Source organism: Culex pipiens, chromosome 1 (genome assembly GCF_016801865.2).
Source record: "Culex pipiens pallens isolate TS chromosome 1, TS_CPP_V2, whole genome shotgun sequence".
Taxonomy (NCBI): domain Eukaryota; kingdom Metazoa; phylum Arthropoda; class Insecta; order Diptera; family Culicidae; genus Culex; species Culex pipiens.
Window position 1 is genome coordinate 20,083,445 of NC_068937.1, and position 23,267 is coordinate 20,106,711.

A 23,267-nucleotide genomic window follows, 5' to 3' on the forward strand; every position below is an offset into this window, starting at 1 on the left:
TGAGTGAATTACAGCCAGATCTGAGAGGAATTCACCCAAGCCTTACATTAGCCTTATTTACTCATTTCTGAGTAGGTTCGAGTTTGACGAAATCTGAACATTTAAAATGAAAAACTTTCTCAGGAATGACTTTTAGATGGTCACATATCAGATTTGGGTGAATTTTACTCAAATCTTGGAGAATATTAATTAATTTTGAAAACTGGGTGAAAATCTGAGTAAATTTGGATGAGCAAATTTTTGACGTTTACCAAGGGCAGTGCTGCCAAATTTTCTTTCAAAATAGCTTTCAGTTCAGTGTCTCTTTTTTCATCGCATCCTTCACACACGCACACTTTCACACTACTCTCTTCCCTCAATATCCGTAAGAAGTTGCGACCTCGCGAGTCAAAACCAAACGAGGGCACGTCCATTGCCTACGTTACGCGTTCCCCAAACAGAGTTGGCCCCCAAATGCCCATCGGTGTGTTTTCTGTTCCCTTTTCGTTGGTTGCAGGGCCGGGGGGAGGAGGCGGACAGTATGAGCACCATCTGTCCCGGAGCATTCTCACGTCGGCGGGTCTGGTCGTGGCGGCATCCCCGGACGGTCCCACCGGGGGTGGGCACGGCGTCGACGGGGGCCTGGGCGGTTCCCACCACGGGCACTACCCGTTGCACCACCAGATGTCGTACCACAACATGTTTACGCCGTCGCGCGAGCCCGGCACGGCCTGGCGGTGCCGCTCCTGCGGCAAGGAGGTCACCAACCGATGGCACCACTTCCACTCGCACACCCCGCAGCGCTCCGTATGTCCGTACTGTCCGGCGTCCTACAGCCGGATCGACACGCTCCGGTCGCACCTGCGGATAAAGCACGCGGACCGGCTGAACGCGCCCAAGTTCGGGACGCCCACGAACTGCAAGATGCAAATGTAAACAAACGCGCGCGGAACTAGCAGCACGGATTACTACAGGGAACAAGGCACAAACGACGACCACCACGCAACCATCCGCAGCGCCGCCGCAGCGCCGCCGCACGGCCATTGCAAGAACCACACAGTTTGCAACACTACTACTACTACTATCAATCAACAGAGAGGAGGAAACACTCCAGAGCACAGTTCCGTTTGACGTTTACCCGCCAGACAACAAAACAACAACAACCGCAAACCGAATCTTTAAAAAATGTCAAACATGAAGCCCAGCTTAGAGCGCGATGCCATAAAGAAATCATTGTTTTTCAAGTCAAGTTCCTAATTAAGGCTCTTAGTTATTAAACTAATCGAATATTTTAGCAAACCAACACACGCAAACACAAACAAACACACCACATACTCACAGACACACACACACTCGCCTTTGTTTTGAAAAAGCGTCAAAATATCATCAACGCGATCCTCCCAAATAATTGGTAAATGTTTGTTTACGTGTTACCAACCTACTCTTACCATACACATTCATAGAGCTGTGAGCGCGGTAAGTCATATTGTGTGTAAACAAAACTTCTCCCTTCTCCCCTTTTCAAAACAACAACAACAACCCAGTAAACGTTGACGTTTTGACAGCGCAGTGTTTTGCTGGTTAGGTTAGGATTTTAGTTAAGAGAGAAGAAATTTTTCACAAACCATTTCCACACCCTCACACATAAACAAAACAAAAACAACTCAGCTTCATGCAGAAAACAAAGATGAATGGGTTTTCGCAATGAACTTTCCGTTTTAATCATGAATAATTAAGCTGGAGAGTTCGAAAGTGGAGTGAATTTCCCAAAACAAAAAAAAACAACAAGAAAAACAATAAAACATTTCGAGAGAGAAAGAGCGCAATGCATTATAAAATGGTGGTCCAACAGAGAGTAGCGACAATCCTGCCGCATCGATAACACACAGAAAAAAGTGACATTAATCACGAAATCAGGATAAATGCAAATGAAGAGCGGGCGAACGGGCGCGCCCACTGTCAATAAATTAAAATAATATTGTAAAAATTATCCCTTTCCACAGGGACGCCGGCCTTCGGCCGGAAATGCCGCGGCTAGTTGAAAAATCGCGAATTTTAACTGGCGCTTGAGTATTTTGGGGTTATGTAAATTTAAACTGTCAACTTCTTTGTTTTAACTGATTTGAGTACTGAGCCAAGCATAAACTTAACTTCCAAGCAAATTAACTTTAAAATAAACCTATTTTCAACTTTAACTACAAACAAGTGACATTTGACAGCTAGAACTACCCAGCTCGGGAGAGAGTGAGTAGTTCCACTTTTCCCCGCGCTGGCAGCCGTCACCCGCACGTGTAGTGAACGAGAAAATGGGTAAAATTTAAGCCGAAAGCAACCCAAATTAACCAATTATTTCATTTTGATTCCATAAACGTCAAAAGGGGCCCCCCCAAATTACCCATCACAATGACGGAATGATGAATTCAATATGCTCATTTCCCCTCACTCTGACATCGGCATTCGGACATCATTTTCGGTGGAAGGGTTAATTATCAGCCAATAATTCTTTTTTTGACGGTCAAGTGGACACATCGGAAATAAGCCCGACCAACCGGAGCGTTGGAGGAATTAAAAACCTGCCGCCGCGGCCACCGCCGGTGGCCATCATTATCATTATGCCATCTGACAGACTGGACTGACGGATGGCGGCGCGCGGTTCCATAGTTGATGTGGTCACGTTCTGGTTGGGTTTTTTTTCGGTTCGAATTTTTTACGTTTGCGTTTTTTTTTCGGTGTGACTCAACGCAACCTGTCGTGATGTTTATTTAAACGGTAATAATGAGATTTTGCGCAGCCGATTTCGTGTCAAATTAAGCGAATTAAATGATCTCCCCCATGGTTGGGCTACCCGTCTGGGTGGGCACTTGTGTGTGGAGGAGGTTGCGTCGATTGGATATCAATTGAAGGTCGGTGTAGAAATTCTGGTTTTGATACTCACATTTGATTCCGGCAGCTTGAATATTGTCAAACCTGAAGCTGTAGCGACGTCTGACGGTTTGATGATGTTGCTTTGTTTACGATGACACACCTTCACTTGAAGACTGTTGTCCACGTTGCTCTAGCGATATTTTACGATTTGATGAAGTTGCTTTGTTTACAATGATACACTTTCATTTGCAGAATGTTGTACACGATGCTAGAGCGATGTTTACGATGGTACACCTTCACTTGAAGACTATTGTAAACATTGCTTTAGCGATGTTTTACGATTTGATGAAGTTGCTTTGTTCACGATGATACACTTTCACTTGAAGAATGTTGTACACGTTGCTTTAGCGATGTTTACGATGATACACCTTCACTTGAAAACTGTTGTACACGTTGCTTTAGCGATGTTTACGATGATACACTTTCAATTGAAGACTATTGTACACGTTGCTTTAGAGATGTTTACGATGATACACCTTTACTTGAAGACTATTGTACACATTGCTTTAGCGATGTTTTACGATTTGATGAAGTTGCTTTGTTTACGATGATACACCTTCACTTGAAGACTATTGTACACGTTGCCTTAGCGATGTTTTACGATTTGATGAAGTTTCTTTGTTTACGATGATACACTTTCACTTGAAGAATGTTGTACACGTTGCTTTAGCGATGTTTACGATGATACACTTTCACTTGAAGAATGTTGTACACGTTGCTTTAGCGATGTTTACGATGATACACTTTCACTTGAAGAATGTTGTACACGTTGCTTTAGCGATGTTTTACGATTTGATGAAGTTGCTTTGTTTACGATGATACACTTTCACTTGAAGACTATTGTACACGTTGCCTTAGCGATGTTTTACGATTTGATGAAGTTGCTTTGTTTACGATGATACACTTTCACTTGAAGAATGTTGTACACGTTGCTTTAGCGATGTTTACGATGATACACCTTCACTTGAAGACTGTTGTACACGTTGCTTTAGCGATGTTTTACGATTTGATGAAGTTGCTTTGTTTACGATGATACACTTTCACTTGAAGAATGTTGTACACGTTGCTTTAGCGATGTTTTACGATTTGATGAAGTTTCTTTGTTTACGATGATACACTTTCACTTGAAGAATGTTGTACACGTTGCTTTAGCGATGTTTACGATGATACACTTTCACTTGAAGACTGTTGTACACGTTGTTGTAGCGATTTCGAAGAAGTTCCATTGTTGAGGAGTCCTGGATGATCCTGAAAAAAAAAACATAAAAAGAATGAAATTATTGAACGAAAATGAACTGTTTTTTAATGTATTGGCGCTCTCTTTCAGCAATAAACTCTCTTAAAACGTATTTCAGACAAACATTCAAAACTCACTCACACACCCTCACTCTCACATCCCACAAGCTGTGACAAATTTCTTCCACAAGTGCCATATGCATAAGTGTATACCAGAGCAAACCGCAAAACTGTTGTGCGCAAATAACTTTTCCTCCTCCTTCTCTTCTCTCACTCTTTCTCTCTGTTTGTCTCACCCATACACCGGCGCCACCGGCGCTCGTGTGCGTGAGCTAGTAGATAAGTCGATTTTCGCAACAACAACAAAAACACATACACACAGAAACGAAACTGACACTCGCGAGCCGCGAAAGTCGGCTGCACTCAAAAAACTTTCATTTTAGGTTTATATTTTTGTCAAAATTTTAAGAACGAGCGTAAGCTGATATAGCAAGACACCAATGATCTCCAAGAATACTACTTTTACATACGTTTTTAAAAAACAAAATCGTTTTCGATGCAAAACTAAAGCCACGAGAAAATTCCTGTAACGCGTTACCTATATTCTAAGGACACCCCCCCTCCTCCCTTCTAAACCGTGTATAGAGAGAAAGAAGAATAACACAACACAACTACAGAGAGATAATAACAAAAACAACAAGCCGGCAAGCTGTCAAAAGTTTCTATTCGTTTGTAAGCGACACACTCACACATAGATACGCGCAAGCATCACACCAACACAGACTGCTGCACGGAGGAGCAGCATTTGCGGAGCGTGCTAGTATTAGTCAGATTACACACACACACCTACACAACTCACACCAACCTCAAGAAGCGACCATTTTGTACGTCATAGAGAGTAAGTTCTTCCTATATTGTTTTTGTTCGTTTTACATTTAATCTACTTTTGTCGACAGCCTTTGTTTGACAGAGAGCAGAAACCAACTCAAATGACACGCGACGAACGTATACACAAACAACAACAACAACAAAGCAAGCTTTTAAACAATAAGTAAATCCTACAAACAGAACGGGTGCGTAATTGTAAGGCTTTTTTTTACTATAAACGTAGATTTTTAAAACAATCCTTTTTTATAGCGATTAAGTTCCCACACACACAGACAAGTACACAACAACCACAATTGCAATTTATTCCAAGATAGTCAGTGCGCGCTAAGGATAGTATTTGTAAATATTTGTTTGATTTTAGAACATTCACACACATACACACATGTACACGCAACAATCAAAATATTTCTACTCACTTTTAGTATTCTTTTGTTTTCTTATTTTGTTTCTGTCATTTCAAATACCCAATAAAGAGTCACGCAAGCGTCGAAAATAGAGGCAGCGTTTTGTTTTGTTTTCCCTTTTCCATCCTTTGTTTACGTCAACTGACAGGAACTTTCTCGCAAAATGGCGTCCGAAGGTCGCCAAAAAACCACAACAAAATCGAGCTTATAGATAATTTAGCGCCAGAAACAACTGGACTGGAATCGATCGACTGTCACACGTGCGTTTTGACACCCGTCCAGCTCCCCCTTTCCCACACATTCCCGCAACCCCCTTCGTCCTTTTCTCCCTCGAAACACACGTGTAAATTTGTGGACAGAGACCTAGCGCTCTCTGGCACCGCACCCATGAACTGGTATCATCAAAGCTCTGTGAAAATTCTAGGAAAAAAAAAGTTTGAAGCTCTCTCTTTCCCTCGCACGGACCTTGCGATTTTTATAGCACCTTTGCCATAAAACAACAGTTTTCGTCCCCCGAAACGTCAAACGTCCATCAAAACAAACGCACGTAATCTGAAATTTCGGTTGCTATAAAAAGTTGCTATAAAACGAGCAGGAGGCTGTGCGCTGCGAGCGAGAGAATGCGATTAGCGACCGCCTTAAGAAAAACAAATCGTTACGGGGTTGTATCCACTCGATGAAAATACGTATTCCCGGGAACCGATGACAGCTGTCAAATTGGCTTGCGGGGCACGCTCGCCCGGGTGGGTACTCAAAGTTGACGTTTCCCAGCTGGACGTTGGTTTCCGCTCGACTTTGATATAAATAAAGTAAACCAGTAGCCAATCAGTTGAATTTAATCAGTTTTATTTTGTTTTCGTAAGGTTTTTCCGTTCCATCAGAGTGTACAAAGTGGAATTCAGAAAAACACAATTTATAAAAAGCTCTTGAAAGCGAAGATCTAAAATTTGGAGACTAGGATCAAAACTAATTCGAGCGAAAAACCTCTCTAACTGTAGAAATTTGAGGGAATTTAATCAAAGATGAAGGGTGCAACCCTTGCTGTAAAGAAACACACAGACTATTAGAACTTTTTATCAAAATATGCGTAGGAATCAAGTATGAAATTGAACAAAAAGCACACACACAAGTTATCTTCTTTCCTTCAGAATTTTTGCTCTTGTTAGAATTTAAACGATAACCCAAGACACAGGTCAGCAGTAAAGAAAAATTTGCAAATATAAAAATAAAACGAAAAATACATATTTTTATCGAAACCACAACAAAAAAAAAACAACAAACTCTATATCAAAAAATCAACTTTCCTCTTTTTCATATTAACTATATTTAACTTCTATCACTTTACGAAGTATAAATCAAACGAAGCAGAAGCATAGTAGCAGGAAATTAGTGAACATAACCTGTAAAAAGTATGAAATTTCCTTCTATTCCTTCCAGAAGAGAGAAAACGACGAAGAAGATTCACAGACTCTGGATCAAGACTTGAAAAAAAAAACTAAACCAACAACAAACTATTAGCTGAAAAAACACGCGTTCAACTTGTTCAACTTTCAAAGCTTACGAAAAACTCACCCATTCTCATTGACAGTGTTTGTTTTCACCCACACACTAACACACAGACGGCGCAACCGGCTAATTCCAAACTATAAATTTGCAGTTTCGTGTGTTTATTAAACCATAAAATGCACGACATGATTACACGTTTTGGTGTACTAAGGAAAGAAAGTAAAAGAAAGTAAAAAACATTTATGTGATATTTTTTTATCGATAAGATGTACCTTAAATTTCGCAAACCACACTGTAAAGAAAGATTGCACAGATACACTATAAAATTACACACTCGAAGGTTTATACAAGGGAAGGACTCTGCAAGGAGAGTGCCGGCTGCCTCCACCTTAAGGGTGCGCAGCCGGATGAAAGTCGAATTTAAAAATAACAGAAAAGTTACTTGTAAAATAGTTTTTCTAACCTAGTACCCAAAATTTCTTTCTTGAAAAAAAAGTAAACAGAAGCCAATATCAGAAAAAATTAAACCAAAAAGAAAGGAGCCATATTGTTAGCCTCACACAGACATACAAAACATGAAACCACCACCACCCTAACATGATGTGCATCACACCACATACAAACCCAACAAAAAAAATTAGATGGCGACCACCTTTCCCAAACTACTACTAATAATACTAAAAAAAACCCGCGCCGAACGCCGAAATGTAAACAAACACACACACTCACACAAGAACGCTAGAACAAGTCTACTGAACAGAGAAAAGTGAAGAAAACAGAAATAACACATCCGTATACATTGAACGCAAATGGAAAAAGAACAACCAATATGAAAAACCCTATTTTTGAAATTTACAATAGAAATCAATAATAAACAGATTTTAAAATAACCGCGCAAGTTGTTTACACACACGCACCCACCAACACACGCCGGCAGAGACAGATTGACGAACTGTCAAGCGAGCAATACCAATTTGACGAACGAGCAGCGTATCAATTTCGAAAGCAAGCAAAGTTTTGATTTTTTTATAATCGTTTTCAAAACAATTTCACTTTATTATTTGAAGAAATTTTTCCCGACGGTTTTGATGTTAGAAGTGTGATTGTTGTAAGAAAGCGTTTATTTCAGGGTGAAAAAACTTATTCTGAAGGGTGAGTAAGCGGAGACAAACCCAGCTATTATGATGACAGTCCCTTTAATGTTTTGTCTTACTTAAATGAAACTCTTTTTACAATTTCTAAAATGTTTTCTTCTTTTCATTCGCGTGCAGGATGGACCCAGGAAAGTGAGAAAAAAAACTATGTGTTTCAATAAAATCTTTTGTTTATGAAGTAAAACATCTTTTTATTCATCCGAAACAAATTTATGATGACAGTTTTCTTTAAGCAAGTTTGTAAAGAGGTAAGTTTATAAAGAAGGAAAAAAAATCTTTGTTAGTATACATCAAAACGGCATAAGATTCGTTCAGTTCGTTTGAAGATTTGATCAGGGTTGAACTTTTGACAGTGCACAAGTAAAAAAGACCTAATATGACATCGAGAAATGTGGATAGATTTTGTGTCAGAAAAGACAATCCATAAAACACGAGGACACTTTTTGGTTCATCTAAATATGTAAAAACATTGGAAGGTTTATTTTTAGATGTTGTTCCTGAGTTTTTTCGTTTTTGATCATATTGAAAGTTCAATTCCAAAATTGCATGGGAACTAACTAGGATTTGATCCCGGAACCCGGGACCCCTGTTGCGAGATAGAAATCGCGAGAATAGCTACAGAGCCGGTACTACTGTTGCAATGCAATGTTGAAAAATATTTTCAAAATGAATTTATCAACACTAGATTAAATTTTCAACAAGTTATCTGCATAGAAAACTCATGACCCATGGGTTGTTTTGAAAATTTACTCTGTGTGTGTGTGTAGTCCAATCCAATACCCGCTAACCGGTAGCGAAATTATGGGAAAGTATAGTTTGTATCAGACTTTGTATATGCCGAATGCTGATACAGTCCCGGGTATTAGGTGGTGATAGCCCTCGCGCTGCTTCCAACGACCCATTTCAGAATGACAGAGCTCCTTGCGGTCCAATTCCAAGGTCGTTGGGCATTGTTCGGCCCCGCCTAAATATAGAAGCAAGCATCTGAAGGAAACTCGATCTATATTTAGACTTCCAATCCCTTCAGGCAAATCAGGGATCAGCGCGTATTTAATATGGGAAGATTAACATGTTTCAACACTACGGATCAATTCACTGCTAGAGTGTAAACCTTCTGATGGCCGACTGCTTAGCGTCCCAGACCACCAATCCAGAGGTGTGAGTTCGAATCCCACCTAATTTAATTTCGTTTTTGTTCATATTCAAAGTTCAAATTCCTGATTCCAAATTTCCAAGGTACCGACCGGGATTTGATCCCTGAACCTTCGCTTGTGAGACAGAAGCCGTAACCATTAAGCCACGGAGCCGGTTCACTGGGTTGTTTTGAAAATTTACTCTGGAACAAAAAGTTTAATTAAATTTTAACTACAGAGCAGTTCTCTACGAAATCGGTCTTTATTTTAATTTTAATTTTTGTTTTTTTTTTTTTATCCGGCTGAAACTTTTTTGGTACCTTCGGTATACCCAAAGAAGCTATTTTGCATCATTAGTTTGTCCATATAATTTATCATACATTTTGACAGCTGTCCATACAAAAGTGATATATGAAAGTATAAAAATCTGTATATTTTGAAGGAATTATTTGATCGATTTGGCGTCTTCGGCAAAGTTGTAGGTATAGATAACGACTGCGCTAGAAAAAAAATGATACACGGTAAAATTTTTTTTGGTGATTTTTAATTCCACTTTTTGACACTTAAACTTGATTAGCAAAAAAACACTATTTTTATTTTTTTGATTTCCTGATATGTTTTAGGCAAATGCCAACTTTTAAGAAATTTCCAGAACGGGCAAAAAATCGTCGTTAAAATCGAAATATCGGTCGCTACTTTTTTTTTACTTTTTTCAGCTTCATTTTTCGATGTAAAATCTAATTTGCAATCAAAAAGTACTTAGGTGAAATTTCGATAAAGTGCACCGTTTTCAAGTTATAGCCATATAGGTAACTTTTTTGAAAAAAGTCGCAGTTATTCATTTTTGTTAAATTAATATATAATTCCGATTGAGTTGACAAAAAAACTTTTACTAGAAAGAGAAAGCTGATCTGATGCAAACAATGGCACAAAGGTGTGTGTTGGTAGATTTTCGAATAGAAAGCCTTTTAAGAAAATTGGCCTGGCAAAACTGTAAAAAAATGCGACTTTTCAACGGCTATCAAATTTGTTATAATTTGTCCTAATTCGAATGATAACATTGGACTGTTAAAATAAACCATCATATCAAAAACTTACATTGATGAGGGAATCGATCGTAGCAATCGGGGTGTGCGGACGCGAAAACTTTTCGCTGTCACAGTTTTTCTCGGGCTCCAATAATTTTTCATGAAAGATTCTGAAAATTACTTGGAAAGTTAAGTTTTTCAAACGAGTGTTTGGCGGAAAAATGGGATAATTTAGATGGATCGCGGTGGTGGTGGTGGTGCTGGAGGAGGACGGTTCAATGGAGAACGTGGCCTGTTCCGGATTGGTTGCGGAACTGGCATGGAACTCGGTAGGTGTCGAACCTTTCCCGAAGACCAGAATGGTGCTCGGTCCCCGTCAAGGTCAACATCCCGCTAACGAAAGCGTGAAAAATCCTACAAAAGGTGGACGGAGCGGATTACGAGTGGGCGGTGGCAAGTCGGAACAGGCCTCCTTGAGCGGGTACCCGCCCTCGTTTGACGAAGACGAAGACGATTGAAGAGAAGCTGGTTTTGAACAATTTGTTCACTGGTGAGCTCGTTCTTTTTATAAAACAACCATTCTTTCATTTATTCTGACATACACACACATCATTCAAGACTACGCCGGTAGGGCGTTCCCAAGGAGCAGCCGTAGCTGACTGGTTACGGAGTTCGTTATGCGAATGGTCCTGGGTTCGATTCCCATCTGCTTCAAACGAGAAAGTATAGGAAATATAAATCTTGAAACCCTGAACATGAACGAAAAATCAGAGTCGCTCGAGTTGGGGTTCGATTCCCCGTTTTTTGGATTGTTAAGCAAAAATGCTAACCACTCGGCCATCGCAACTGGAATTAGGAATACTGTTACTATCAACTATATACGCGCTGGGTCCTTGTCCATTTGACAAGCACCGAAGCTCGGCAGAGCTAACACCTTCCTAATGCCTATGCGAGTTATTTGCATGTATAGAATGTAGATCAAAAAATACATGGAAACAACTCAATTTGTAAGAAGCGACCGCGTGGTCCCGTTTGATTGGTTGCACACACACACACACACACACACACACACATATCAAAAACTTACATTGATCATCGAATCATCCCAGCTCTTCAGCCGCAGTCGGATCCTGTTGTTCTTTCAAATGCTTTGCTCACTCACTCACTTCTAACTTAAAACTTGCGTTTTTTTTTCAAATCTGGAGTTTTTTTGAAAAGGTCCAATAAACCAAATTTCCAGTTTTTGCTTTTTGGGTGTTTTTAGAACCGCCTTGAGTCAGGGGTATTGAAAAACACCCAAAAAGCAAAAACTGAAAATTTGGTTTATTGGTCCTTTTAAAAAAAAACTCCAGAAATTTAGATGAAAAATGTAGGAAAGCCACTAACTTGTATCGTTTCCAACGGTTACCGAACAGAACTGAACAAGATCACCTGCGCGCCGCCTGCCGCGACACGATGGAAGTCATGTCCCATGTGGTGAAGTTGGTTGGCGATCGCTGGCAACCATGGTTCGTCCGTAAATTACGTAGTTGAAATTATCACGCGAATAACTCATTTCTGTGTGAAAATCACTCTGTTTCGGTCAAAATCGAACCTACTCAGGTCTGAGTAAAGACCCATAACTCATTTCTGATTTAGGCGGTTCCGACGAGTAGCTGGATGATTTTCACTTAGCTTTCAAAAAAAAAATCCCCTTTGTTTTTCTCACTCATTTTATAGTTTATCGGGGTGCATTTTACACAGTGGAGAAGCATGGTATTTTATCTTGATCTGAAAAAAAACAGTAATAATTGACATTTTGTATGGTTTAGAGATCTTTATTCAATCGTTTGTCTTGGTTAATCAATTGGGTACTAAAGCCCTATGCCAATTTTTATGTACAACGGTAAAAATACGATTGAAAACCATTTCTGATCACTTTTTTTCATTTTAACGAAAAAAAATTTGACAAGACAACAATTTTTCGTTGGATCAACTATGGTCCCCTTGGAACGAGCTGTCAAGTAGGAGCTTTTCTGTCAAGAAGGACCGCGAGGTTAATTTTTCAAAATTGATTTAAAAATCCATTTTTAACTCTTTGTGGTCGTACAAAGGGTCATTGTACTCAGAAAAATAAGCTTTATCGCTGTAAACAATAATATCAGTAATCTAAGCTTCATTTAGGACCCAATTTTTCCAAATAAAAGGAAGAAACAAGAAAGGGGGCATTGGAAATTTTCGAAGAGAACGTTTTGTTATGCCAAAAGTCATGAAAACAATAATTAGACTTACCGATCAGATGACCCATCACCTCCATGTAGATACGCGCAATTTTATTTTTAATTTCTCCCATTTTTGCGAACTAAATTTTGCTTCCGTAACGCGGCGTTTATTCTCGTTTGACTACTTGACACTTTGATGGTTTGAATGGCGGCTGGTTGAACGATGGTCTAGCAGGAAATCATTTTTTTATTGATGCATTCTCAATCAAATTTTTAATGTTTTTTTTTTAGACAAACATACAATCTTACAGGCTTTTGCAAGATTTTCTAGTGGGTCGTAGCGACCATGGACATGGTTATGACTTTTTTTTCTTGTGCGAGGTGGACGAAGACAATTAAGGATGTGCAATTCCGGTTGCTCAGATTGTTTAGGTTCTGCTCTCTAGCCGAAACAGGAAACGCAGAATATTTTTCTTTTTGGTCTTCGAGTTCGGGTCTAGGTTGTGTAATACTGCTTTTACTTTTTGCCTTTTTGTGCTGTAGAATGTTATCTTGCCAGTACCAGAAGGGCACAGGAGTGGTTAGGTTCTGTCCTCCAAGTGTACTCCAGCTCTAAGTTTTCTAGTTGTCCTAAGACAAATGATTATTTCTATTCTTTTGCGTTGTAACTTGACCAATCCTGGTCGCCGGAACAAGGTCCACTCTAAAGATAATCTGTCCAATTCCGGCCGCTGCTAAATTTTCCTCCAGAATCTCCATGAGAATCTTGACCGCAAAAATTTTTTCTCATGTTTTGATATTTGATTTGACATTTCTATATGACAGTGGTGGTGGATCAAGGATGTACATAACCAGGTGAGGTTGCGTTAAAGTATCGACGAAATATAAATATATCAACGAACTACTGTTAGTCTATCGACCAAGTTGTCCTGCCCCTAGGTTTCCTGCATGTTGCTTGTAAAAGCATTTTACACATCGTGAATAATTTTTCATTTCGATCTACTATTTGTGGACTCTATAGCCACAACCATCATTGACTGTTTTTGATCCGAGAGTGAATGATACCAAACACTGTAAAAATGAAGTGAAGAACGAAGAAAATTGATCATCACTCTAAAATGCTCTGTATTTCATACAATTCAACGAAAATCTGCATCAAAATGAATCAGCATATGTATGTGAAATCACTGGAGTAATTTTTGTTATGAATGAAATCTGTCTCAAAAATTATACAACTTTGGACGCAGTTATTGGCCTCTTTGTTGACAATCATTGATTAATGATGATTTCATATATTGCGCAATTCCCACTAACTTGGACTTCGCACTAAATTATTGCTATCGATCGCACAATTGTAACTTGTCCAACTAGCTTGGGAAATTTAAAATTTCCTCAAAGCGAGCCAAGGTTACTCGCATGTTTTTCAGCTGTCAATCCCAATTTTAAAATGCAAAAGTCCAGTTTGGTGAAAAATGCGACTAGAAATGTAAATAAACAACTACTGGTTGCCCCGTTTTTCAAATATTTGTTGTCAAAAGTGCGAGAGAAAAGTGCGTCCGAAATCCAAGTTACAGTGTAATATGGTTGTATAGAAAAAAAATAAAGTTGTTAAAATTTAGTGAACACAACAACTTTTCAGTTCCTTTTGGGGTCATAAACAACTCCCCAAAGTTTAAGAACGATTGGTTAAGTCCCCACTTTGCGCAAAGCGATTCAATTTTCTATATAAATTTGCATGTGGAATTTTTTTTTTTTTGGATTTTGATATTTTAAAAATCCACGTATCACGCTATATTAAAACCGGATTCATATTCGGTTGCTCTGAAATGTGCTCTACAGCTATCCCGAATAGAGTTCTGGTCAAGGGGTTGGAAACTCTTAGAGCTCTAATTATTATGTTACCCAGTATATCAAAATATATGTTAGTATACTTATTATTTCCTTTACATATTTCCAGTATACTTACCAATATACTGAGAGTATCTTAATATACTAACAGTTTATTGCTGTTCGGTAAGTATACTAACAAGTATACTGGAATATCGTTAGTATACTCAGTATTCCTAAGTAATATTAGAGTTTCCAGCCCCTTGGTTCTGGTGCTAACTTGCTCCTATAAAAAGATACAGCGTGTTCAAAACTCGTCTAAAACGTGTTTTTTTTTGCTCGAAAATCACGTTTTAGACGAGTTTTGAGGACGCTGCATCTTCTTTCAGGAGCAAGTTAGCACCAAACTCTTTTCGGGAAAGTTGTAAAGCACCTTCCAGAGCATCCAAATATGAATCTGGTTTTGATATCGCGTAAAACGGGGATTTTTTTAATACCAATTTTAAAAAATTGGGTTTTCCCATACAATTTTATATGGAAAATTAAATCGCTTTGGGGAGTTGTTTAAGACCCCAAAAGGAACTGAAAAATTGCTGTGCTGGATAATTGATTTTGTTATTACACCCTAGCGGTTCAATCATAGCCTAATTATAAGATATAATAATATCTTCAAATGAAATATCATGTCAATGATGCAGTTTTGATGTGACGACATCACATCAAAACTGCATTTAAAAACTCGAGTTGTAGTGTGTGTGTGTGTGTGTGTGTTTGTGTGTGTGTGTGTGTGTTTGTGTCTGTGTGTGTTTGGGACGACGGTTCTGAGACAATTTCTTTTCAGCTAAATTAATTTCTTAACGCAACAGATTGCTTGCTATCGACGAGTCGTGACGGTGCCATCCCATTTCACTTTAACTGTATTCAACAACATATCCAACGAGTTTTGCTTCAAAATATTCTCACGTTTGTTCATATTTCTCACTAGAGACAGTTCACGAATGTTTGGTAGGCTAAGGATTTAGTTTTATTAAAATCCAATTTACGGACTCCGCGGCCGACTCTCACTATCCAGGTTTTTAAGCGAAAATTGCGTTCGAAAGGTGAACGCCAGAAATGTAAAAATCACGCAGTGGTACCAACATTACGAAAAAAGTGTGCCATGGCATGAAAGCCACATTTTTTTTTCAAATGTTGGTGCTACTTCGCGATTTTGACATTTCGGACGTTAGCCATTTGAACGCCATCTTCGCTTTAAAACCTGGATAGGTATTTAAAACAATTATTTTACAAAACTGCTAATTATAAACGTGCTTCCTAACTTCCTACCGAGCTTTTTTTAGCTTGATTTCAGTTGAAAACGCTTTTTAAATTTAAACGTCAAAGTACTGATATGCCAACATTATGCGCCTGATAGAAATACATGCTCTTTGATTTCAAAAACCCACTGACAAAACCAAAACAACAAAATAGACCCTTTACAAAATCTCCCCCTCCCTTTTCACGCAATCTGTCAAAAATCCGCCACCGGGGTCCGCGGACGACGCCGCACACCGTTATTTTCCAATCAGAACGCGGCGGCATTCCCCTCTCGCTCTCTCCACCGCTTTGTGTACACAAAAACGCTCCCCCGCAGCGCGCGCGAATGAGAGAGAAGCAGCAGCAGAGAGCGAGTGAGTGAGTGAGGAAGAGAAACAATTTTTGTGCGCAACATCACAACACAGAGTGCTTTTTCGCGAGTGTGTTTTATTTGTGTTTGCGGGATTTTTCGAGGGAAATCTTGTGGCGGTGATTTCTTACCGAAATTCGACGCGTTTCGGCTCAGGCGGGTGCACATCCGGTGGGGCACGGTTCGGGCAACGGGCGGTGCTAGTTTTCCGGTGGAATCTGTGGCCGCGAGGGGCCCCAATCCGGTTCCGGAGTTTCGGACTCGGTAAGTGCCCATGAAAATCGCTTCCCTTTTTTTGAGCTTCTTCAGAGCCCCTGGGTGTGTGTTGGTGTGTTTGTGGCGCAGAAATTCTAACCTCAAAGTGCGCCCGCACGCACACAGTGACGGGACAGTGTCGCGCAAAGCCATCTTTGTTGATTGTTTTTTTTCTTTCTTCGCTCGCTCGCTGGGACTGTGTGACAGCAGCAAGCGCAAAAAGAAGTCAAAACAAAATAAAGAAGGCCGAGCAGCACAAAACGCGAAAAACTGTTTGTAAATATTGGAAACTTCGTTTTCTAGTGTTCGCCTCGGCAAGGGAGCGAGCGCGCGACTGCTTGTTTGTTTGTTTGTGTGTTGATTGAAAATAATCAACCGGGAGGGAGAGAGAGAGAGAGGCCGCGACAGTTTATTCGCGCGTTCAAGGACAAATTGGGATTCTTTTTTTTTGTCTTGTTTGAAATAAGTCCAGGATCCAGTAAAATAGACAGAGAAGGGATTGTGGGTGGGAAGAGTTCGGTTCTGACCTCTGCGGAGCGGGGTGGCAGATTCGGTCAATTCGAATTTGCGCAGATCCGAGTTGTCAACTTCGTCGTTCTAAAATAACAACCAAATTTCTTGTTACTTTCAGCAGGTGGGAAAGGATTACTGTTGCCATGATTACAAAAAAGCTTGCTGAATCGATTGTCTACCATCGTGAACTGGTTCCAGAATTGGAATCGGATTCCCTTTCGCTCATTTAATAATAACCAACATCTGATGAAGCTGTCCGAAGCATCGATCACCGGATCTTCGCCATCGGATTGCCAACCTTTGCAAATCCTCGGTACTTAAGTTCACGTCCGTGTTTGGGAAGCGCATTCTCGATGCTAAATTCTATGCATTCTAGACTCTGGAAGTTCACGTCGGTGTTGGAGAAGTGCGTATTTTCATAGAAATTTTTTTTTAATGTTTTTGTAAATCAAAATTATGATTTATAAATCGTGTCACTTCCATTTCTGAAGCAACATGAAAAAAAGTGGGTAAGCATTTTGAAAGTTTTAACTATTTGCTAATTCTTAAGCTTCACGAAACTTTTTCAGCTACCTCTCAACACTTCTGGGATTGTTAAATAGTTACTTGTTGCCTCGGAATTCGCAAAATAGTCAAACTGTCAAAATGGTTATGCGCCCTTTTCGAATGTGGCTCCAGATTTGTCTGCCCGGTTCCTTTTATCGGAGCTTTGATTTTTGACATTTACTTACCTTATCTGTACCTTATTGATCTATGTTGTTCACCTATAATGTTAAGGTAATTTTTCAATTGGAATCCAGAATTGGTCTTAAAATTGAGCTTTAAAGCCTGCTTTTATTTAACAGACAGATAAAGCTTGCCCTTTGGACGACTACCATAAGTTAAAAAGGGATTTTTGCTTACAGAAAGTATGCTCAGAATGAAGTAAAAATGGTGTAAAGCGATAACAATAATCACTTAAATTTCTGACATAACATTAAATAAAATATCAAACATTCAAAAACTCATAAATATTATATTTTTTACTTTAACTTTGAAAAATATTTGAATTTGAAAAGGTTAAAAATACAAGAATACTAATATTTTAAAATTGAAAATGAAAAAATATGATAAAAACTTTTAAATTCTGCAAAAAACAGAACTCTGAAATTTAGATTTATTTTGCATGAACCAAAAAATTCCAAAATTTTAAATTCAGAAGATTAAATTCAAAAATTAGGAACGCAAAAGTTTAGGATAGTGCGGAATTGCTAGCTAATTTACTGCAATTACGATATAAAAATTAATTGAGCGAGATATAATTACATTCCAGTTATAAAGAAAAATATTATCAGGAATTTGGATAAATTGTTTTTTTTTTTTCGTTGAATGCAAAAACTTCAATTTCTTATTAATTGTATTTTCTTCCGGAAATTTTCGTTTGTATTTTCTAAATAAGAAACGTCGAAAGATGAAGAATATAAAGAGATATTAGATTAAAAATCCGAAATTTCTAAATTCAAACTTGTCGACTTGGCGACGAAGCGTCGAAAATCGATGCAGTGTGAATTTTTGACGATTTTTAGGATTAAAATTCATGCTGTATCGACATATTTACGAAGATGGAAATGCCGTCCAGCCTTAAAGTAAAACCTATACCTTTCTTTAGTAAGAAAGGCAAAAAGTAAATCGTTCTAAAAATTGATCGGGATTGCCGATAGACGTCGAATTTGGTTCAGATTCTCACTCATGGTCTGTGCTATGAATGTAGTGGGCTTTTACCTTTTTTAGGGATTTTTTTCTTATGGTAAGTTAATAAAACGGCTCTAACTCCAGAACCATATTATGAATCTGGATGAAAATTTGGGAGGTTGTAGAGCTCGAAAAGTGCAATTTTTGAGATAAATAATAGATATGAAAATGAAAAAAATTGACCATATTTTCATTTGAAAACTGTGTATTTTGTTGAAAAGTCTGGCTGCATCCGAAAACAGATGGATATTTCGAAATTTGCGCGGCAACTCGCCCAGGTTCAGCACACTAGCTTTCATCTGCATTCAGAAGAATCAAAATATGGGAGCTGAGAACGGCGCGACACAACATTTTGCAAAATTTTACCACATACGAACATCACTCGACCTCCACGGAATTTATTTTCTCAAAATTCGAGGGTTGGAGATAGGCGAGTTCTGTCAAGGTGAATCGATAGAGCGTCAAAAATCGATGCAGTGTGATTTTTTAACGATTTTTAGTATTAAAATTCATGCTGAATCGACATATTTACGAAGATGAAAATGACGTCCAGCCTTAAAGTAAAACCTATACCTTTCATTAGTAAGAAAGGCAAAAGATTCAAGAACTAAAAAATTTAACACAAAATATTTATTAGTGCTTTAGTCGAATGATTCTAAAAATCTTAAATTATTTTTTGTCATCATCTTACATAACAAAATAGATAATTTTGAATTCAAAAATTCAAAAATCCTACTTCAAAAAACATGGTGGCAGACAAACTGGTGTAAAGTGATTTTTAAATCTGGTTCAGTCGTACAAGTTGCTTCAAAAACGATTAAAAAAAAGTATTGCTTTGTTCCTGAGAAATCAATAAATTCCTGCGACTAATTATAAAATCACACCTAAATCGCACTACCTATACTCAACTCCTTGCAACTACAGAAACAAGCGCCAGCGCGAATTATCCCGCCATTCACAGGACACGCTTCAATCGCTGCCCTGTTACAGATGAATAATTAAAAGTTAATCGATGCTGCCCCGCGTCGCGTCCTGCTGTTTCGCGACCTAATCACCACGATCTACTGCAGAAAGGACGCGCGCGAACTTTCCTCTTCTACGGCGTTCAATCCACAACATGTATCGGGACTGATGATGTCCGACAGAGACAAAAAGAAGAAGCAAAAATGTGTCAACATGTCCCATCGATGGCGCAAACGAGATCAAACGACACAATCTTGTTTACATAATTGAGATTAATGAGGGGCAGAGCGTTTGCCTCATCGATTTTTCGCTAGTGCTCTAGCGAGAGACGTTAGTGTTGATATAGGGTCGCTACTAGGGCTAACAAGCACTTAGGAGATAGCTACAATAACATAAAAGGGCTTACAAGCACTAAACACTGTTAAAAGAAGCAACAATGAGCATTATTTCAGCTTTGATCCACACACAAGTGGAGGCAGTTTGTGTCAACACAAGCTTCACACAATAAAGATTGCTATCTTCAATTAGTCCTTTTGATCCGTTTCCCCTTAACCAACCCCATCCTTAAATCACACCCTGCTCTACACGTTGTAATTATCTGCACAGGGAAAGTGTGATTTTTTTCCTCATCACAGTTCTTTTCCCTTCCACTTGAATGAGCATGTCGCGAGCCCATACAGCAGCTACAACTCAAGCTAATCACCTACCATTATCACGTTATGAGAATACTTTGTTGCGCACACACTCATACAAACACACGTATTGCACTAAATGATTGCCGCCTTCGTAAATGACGGGTTGAATTAGTGCAATGATTGTGTGTGGTGAATTAAAAAAGAACTTGGCTCCAGAGAGGATCGAACTCACGACCTTCGCGTTATTAGCACGACGCTCTAACCAACTGAGCTATGGGGCCACTTGGTATAATGGTGCGTAAATTGTTAAGTCGGCAGCCGTGCTTTTCTGTTGTATTTTTCAGATTTTGTTGTTTTCGAAAATGCATGGCTATTTAAAACGACATTTTTAAAGCTAAGAAATTTAAATTGAAAACTAATAATTATTTTACAAAAACATCAAAATCAAATTTTTTGAATGTTATTCTTAAATAAATTCTTGAATGTTAAATTTCTTAAATTATGTCTTCAAATATTTAATCAAATTATTATTTAGTAACTGAAACTGTTCTATAATTCTAAAATTCTGAATATCTTAAATTATTACATTTTCTGATTCTCTTGAGTAATTTAATTTTCTTAAGTTTCTCTTATTAATATTTTTTTAATTCTTTAATCCTATATATTTTTTTTAATTTAGGGGAAATGTATTTTTTGAAAATGTCAGATAAGGCAAAAAAGAAACATTTTACCAATTCAAGAGCGTAATTTTGAATGTTTGACCCTTTTAAAATGTTAGTCTTGAATCAATACTCAATATTTTTTTCGAAAAGATCATAAAATTTCGCAAATGTTTCATTTTTCAACACTGAAAAATAGATCATTAGTTGCTGAGATATTGTCATTAGAAAACGTGGAAATGTTTGGATGAGACTTAAAAACTTCAATTTTCTAGGTTCTTTTTCTTTTATTCGCTGTATTTCAGCAACCATTGGTCCAATCTTCAATGTCTCCTGGGCAATTTTATGGAAATTTTCTGACCACTTAGAAAAAAAATCAGTAATGGACAATCATGGACATTTTTCTTTTTTTATAAAATCGAAAAACGGGATTTTTTCAGTTAAAATAAAAAAATAATTAGCTATATTTTAAAAACGGTGAATTCAGTTTTCAAAAAATCTAAATTTTAACATTAAAAAAAAATATTTAAAAAAAATTGAAATTCAAAACTTCAAAAAATCAAAGTTTAAAAATTTAAAAATTTAAAATTAAAAAAATTATAATTTAAAATTAATAACAAAATAATAAAATAATTCGTCAATTCTAGCATTCCAAAATTCAAACATTCCAACATTCTTAAATTCTCAAATTCTGACATTCTAAAACTTTAAAATTCTGAAATTCCAAAATTCTAAAACATTTTTTAAAATTATAAATTTTATAATTTTTAGAACTCTATGATTTAAAAATCTAAAAAATATAAATTTAAAGATTCATAAATTTTAAAATTAAAAAAAAATCAACTTCAAAAATTATGAAATTAAGAAATTCAAGAATTCAATAATTAGATTTTTATTTTTAGAAAGGTATTGTTTAGTTTTCAAAAAATCTAAATTTTAACATTAAAAAAAAAAATTTCAAAAAAAAAACATTAAATTTGAAATTCAAAGCTTCAAAAAATCAAAGCTTTAAAGTTGTGAAATTTAAAAATTAAAAAAAAAAGAAAATTTAAAAAAAATATAATTCAAAGTTAATAACAAAATAACAAAATAATTCTTCAATTCTAGCATTCCAAAATTCAAACATTCCAACATTCTTAAATTCTCAAATTCTAACATTCCAACATTCAAAAATTCTAAAATTCTAAAATTCCAATATTCTATAATTCTAAAATTCTAATATTCTAAAATTCTAAAATTCTAAAATTCTAAAATTCTAAAATTCTAAAATTCTAAAATTCTAAAATTCTAAAATTCTAAAATTCTAAAATTCTAAAATTCTAAAATTCTAAAATTCTAAAATTCTAAAATTCTAAAATTCTGAAATTCTAAAATTTCGAAAATTCGAAAATTCTAAAATTCTGAAATTCTAAAATTTCGAAAATTCGAAAATTCTAAAATTCTGAAATTCGGAAATTGATAAGCTAAAATTGAATTTCAGATCACAATTTTAAAATTCAAAATTCTAATATTCTAATTTTTTTTTCAACTTATAAATTATAATTTTTTAAAACTCTATGGTTTAATTCTATGATTGATATCTGGGTGATGAATAGAGAGAATGCGTAACGTGATTTTCGAATGGTCCCACCTTGTTTACATCTACAAAGTAGGAGGCTGTTCAAGCACAAGCATGACTTTTTTCTTACTGGTAAATGAGCTGTTTTAGTCAGTGGTTTGTGTTTTATTTTGTCTAGTTTTCTATTTTTTTTTGCTGGAAAATTATGTGTGTTTTCAAGTTTCGTTCGGTAAGAAGAGGTTTTTCTTATTTACGGGTGATGAAAAACTGTGGCGAGAGTGTCATTCTGGATGTCGCATATAAATTCCCTGGCTGATTTTGGAATCCTGCAGCTCTTTCTAGTCCAGCAAAAAAACATCGCTAATTCTAGCGAAGCTGATCCAACATACAGAAAATATTTTCACTAAACCAGTAGGTTTTCAAACGGAATCAAACAATTAAGACAGCTTCTGGATGGATACAACCGCATCGACTCCATAAACAACTTCCATGAACAATCTCGCCTTTAACTTTCTTAAGATTTCTTGACTTCAACTTCCTCAACTTTCTTAACTTCAGGTTCTCAAAAGCCACACATTTTTCATCCTTGCAAAAAAAAAAAATTAATGATCGATAACAATACTCTCTACTTTTTGCGAACAGTAAATTGGTTCCACTTTGACAGTTCAAAATTGAGGCCGTTTTGCGAACCACTATTCAGCACCCAGATTGATATTAACTGAAAACAAAATTTATTATTCCATTTTTAAAGTAAAATTTGACCTATATTCTGTCAAATGGCAATTAATTAAGATTAACCAAATATTGAGAATTTATCTTGTTTTTCTAAAGTTTTTTTTACGAATAACTTTTTTTTGTACAATTTTGTCATTTTTCCATCAAAATAATCACCCATGCCTCCTGTGAGGATTGAACTCACGACCGCTGGTTTACGAGACCAGCGCTCTACCACTGAGCTAAAGAGGCGCTTATTGTAGACGAGACTGTGATTAGGTTACATTTCTAG

At 37.2% G+C, this 23,267-nt stretch overlaps 1 protein-coding gene and 2 non-coding genes across 3 annotated transcripts; 1 reads left to right on the forward strand and 2 right to left on the reverse strand.

Annotated features, from left to right (window-relative positions):
- Window positions 1-229: 229 nt before the first annotated feature.
- On the forward strand, window positions 230-7,828 carry LOC120416928 (sex determination protein fruitless-like). The gene has a single exon (XM_052706116.1). It carries the CDS (start codon window positions 454-456, stop codon window positions 913-915), a length of 462 nt encoding a protein of 153 aa, XP_052562076.1. The 5' UTR covers window positions 230-453; the 3' UTR covers window positions 916-7,828.
- Window positions 7,829-20,251: 12,423 nt separating this feature from the next.
- Window positions 20,252-20,325, reverse strand: Trnai-aau (transfer RNA isoleucine (anticodon AAU)). Its single transcript has one exon. It is a non-coding gene; the product is annotated as a tRNA-Ile (tRNA).
- Window positions 20,326-23,155: 2,830 nt separating this feature from the next.
- On the reverse strand, window positions 23,156-23,227 carry Trnat-cgu (transfer RNA threonine (anticodon CGU)). The gene has a single exon. It is a non-coding gene; the product is annotated as a tRNA-Thr (tRNA).
- Between the last annotated feature and the right edge of the window lie 40 nt (window positions 23,228-23,267).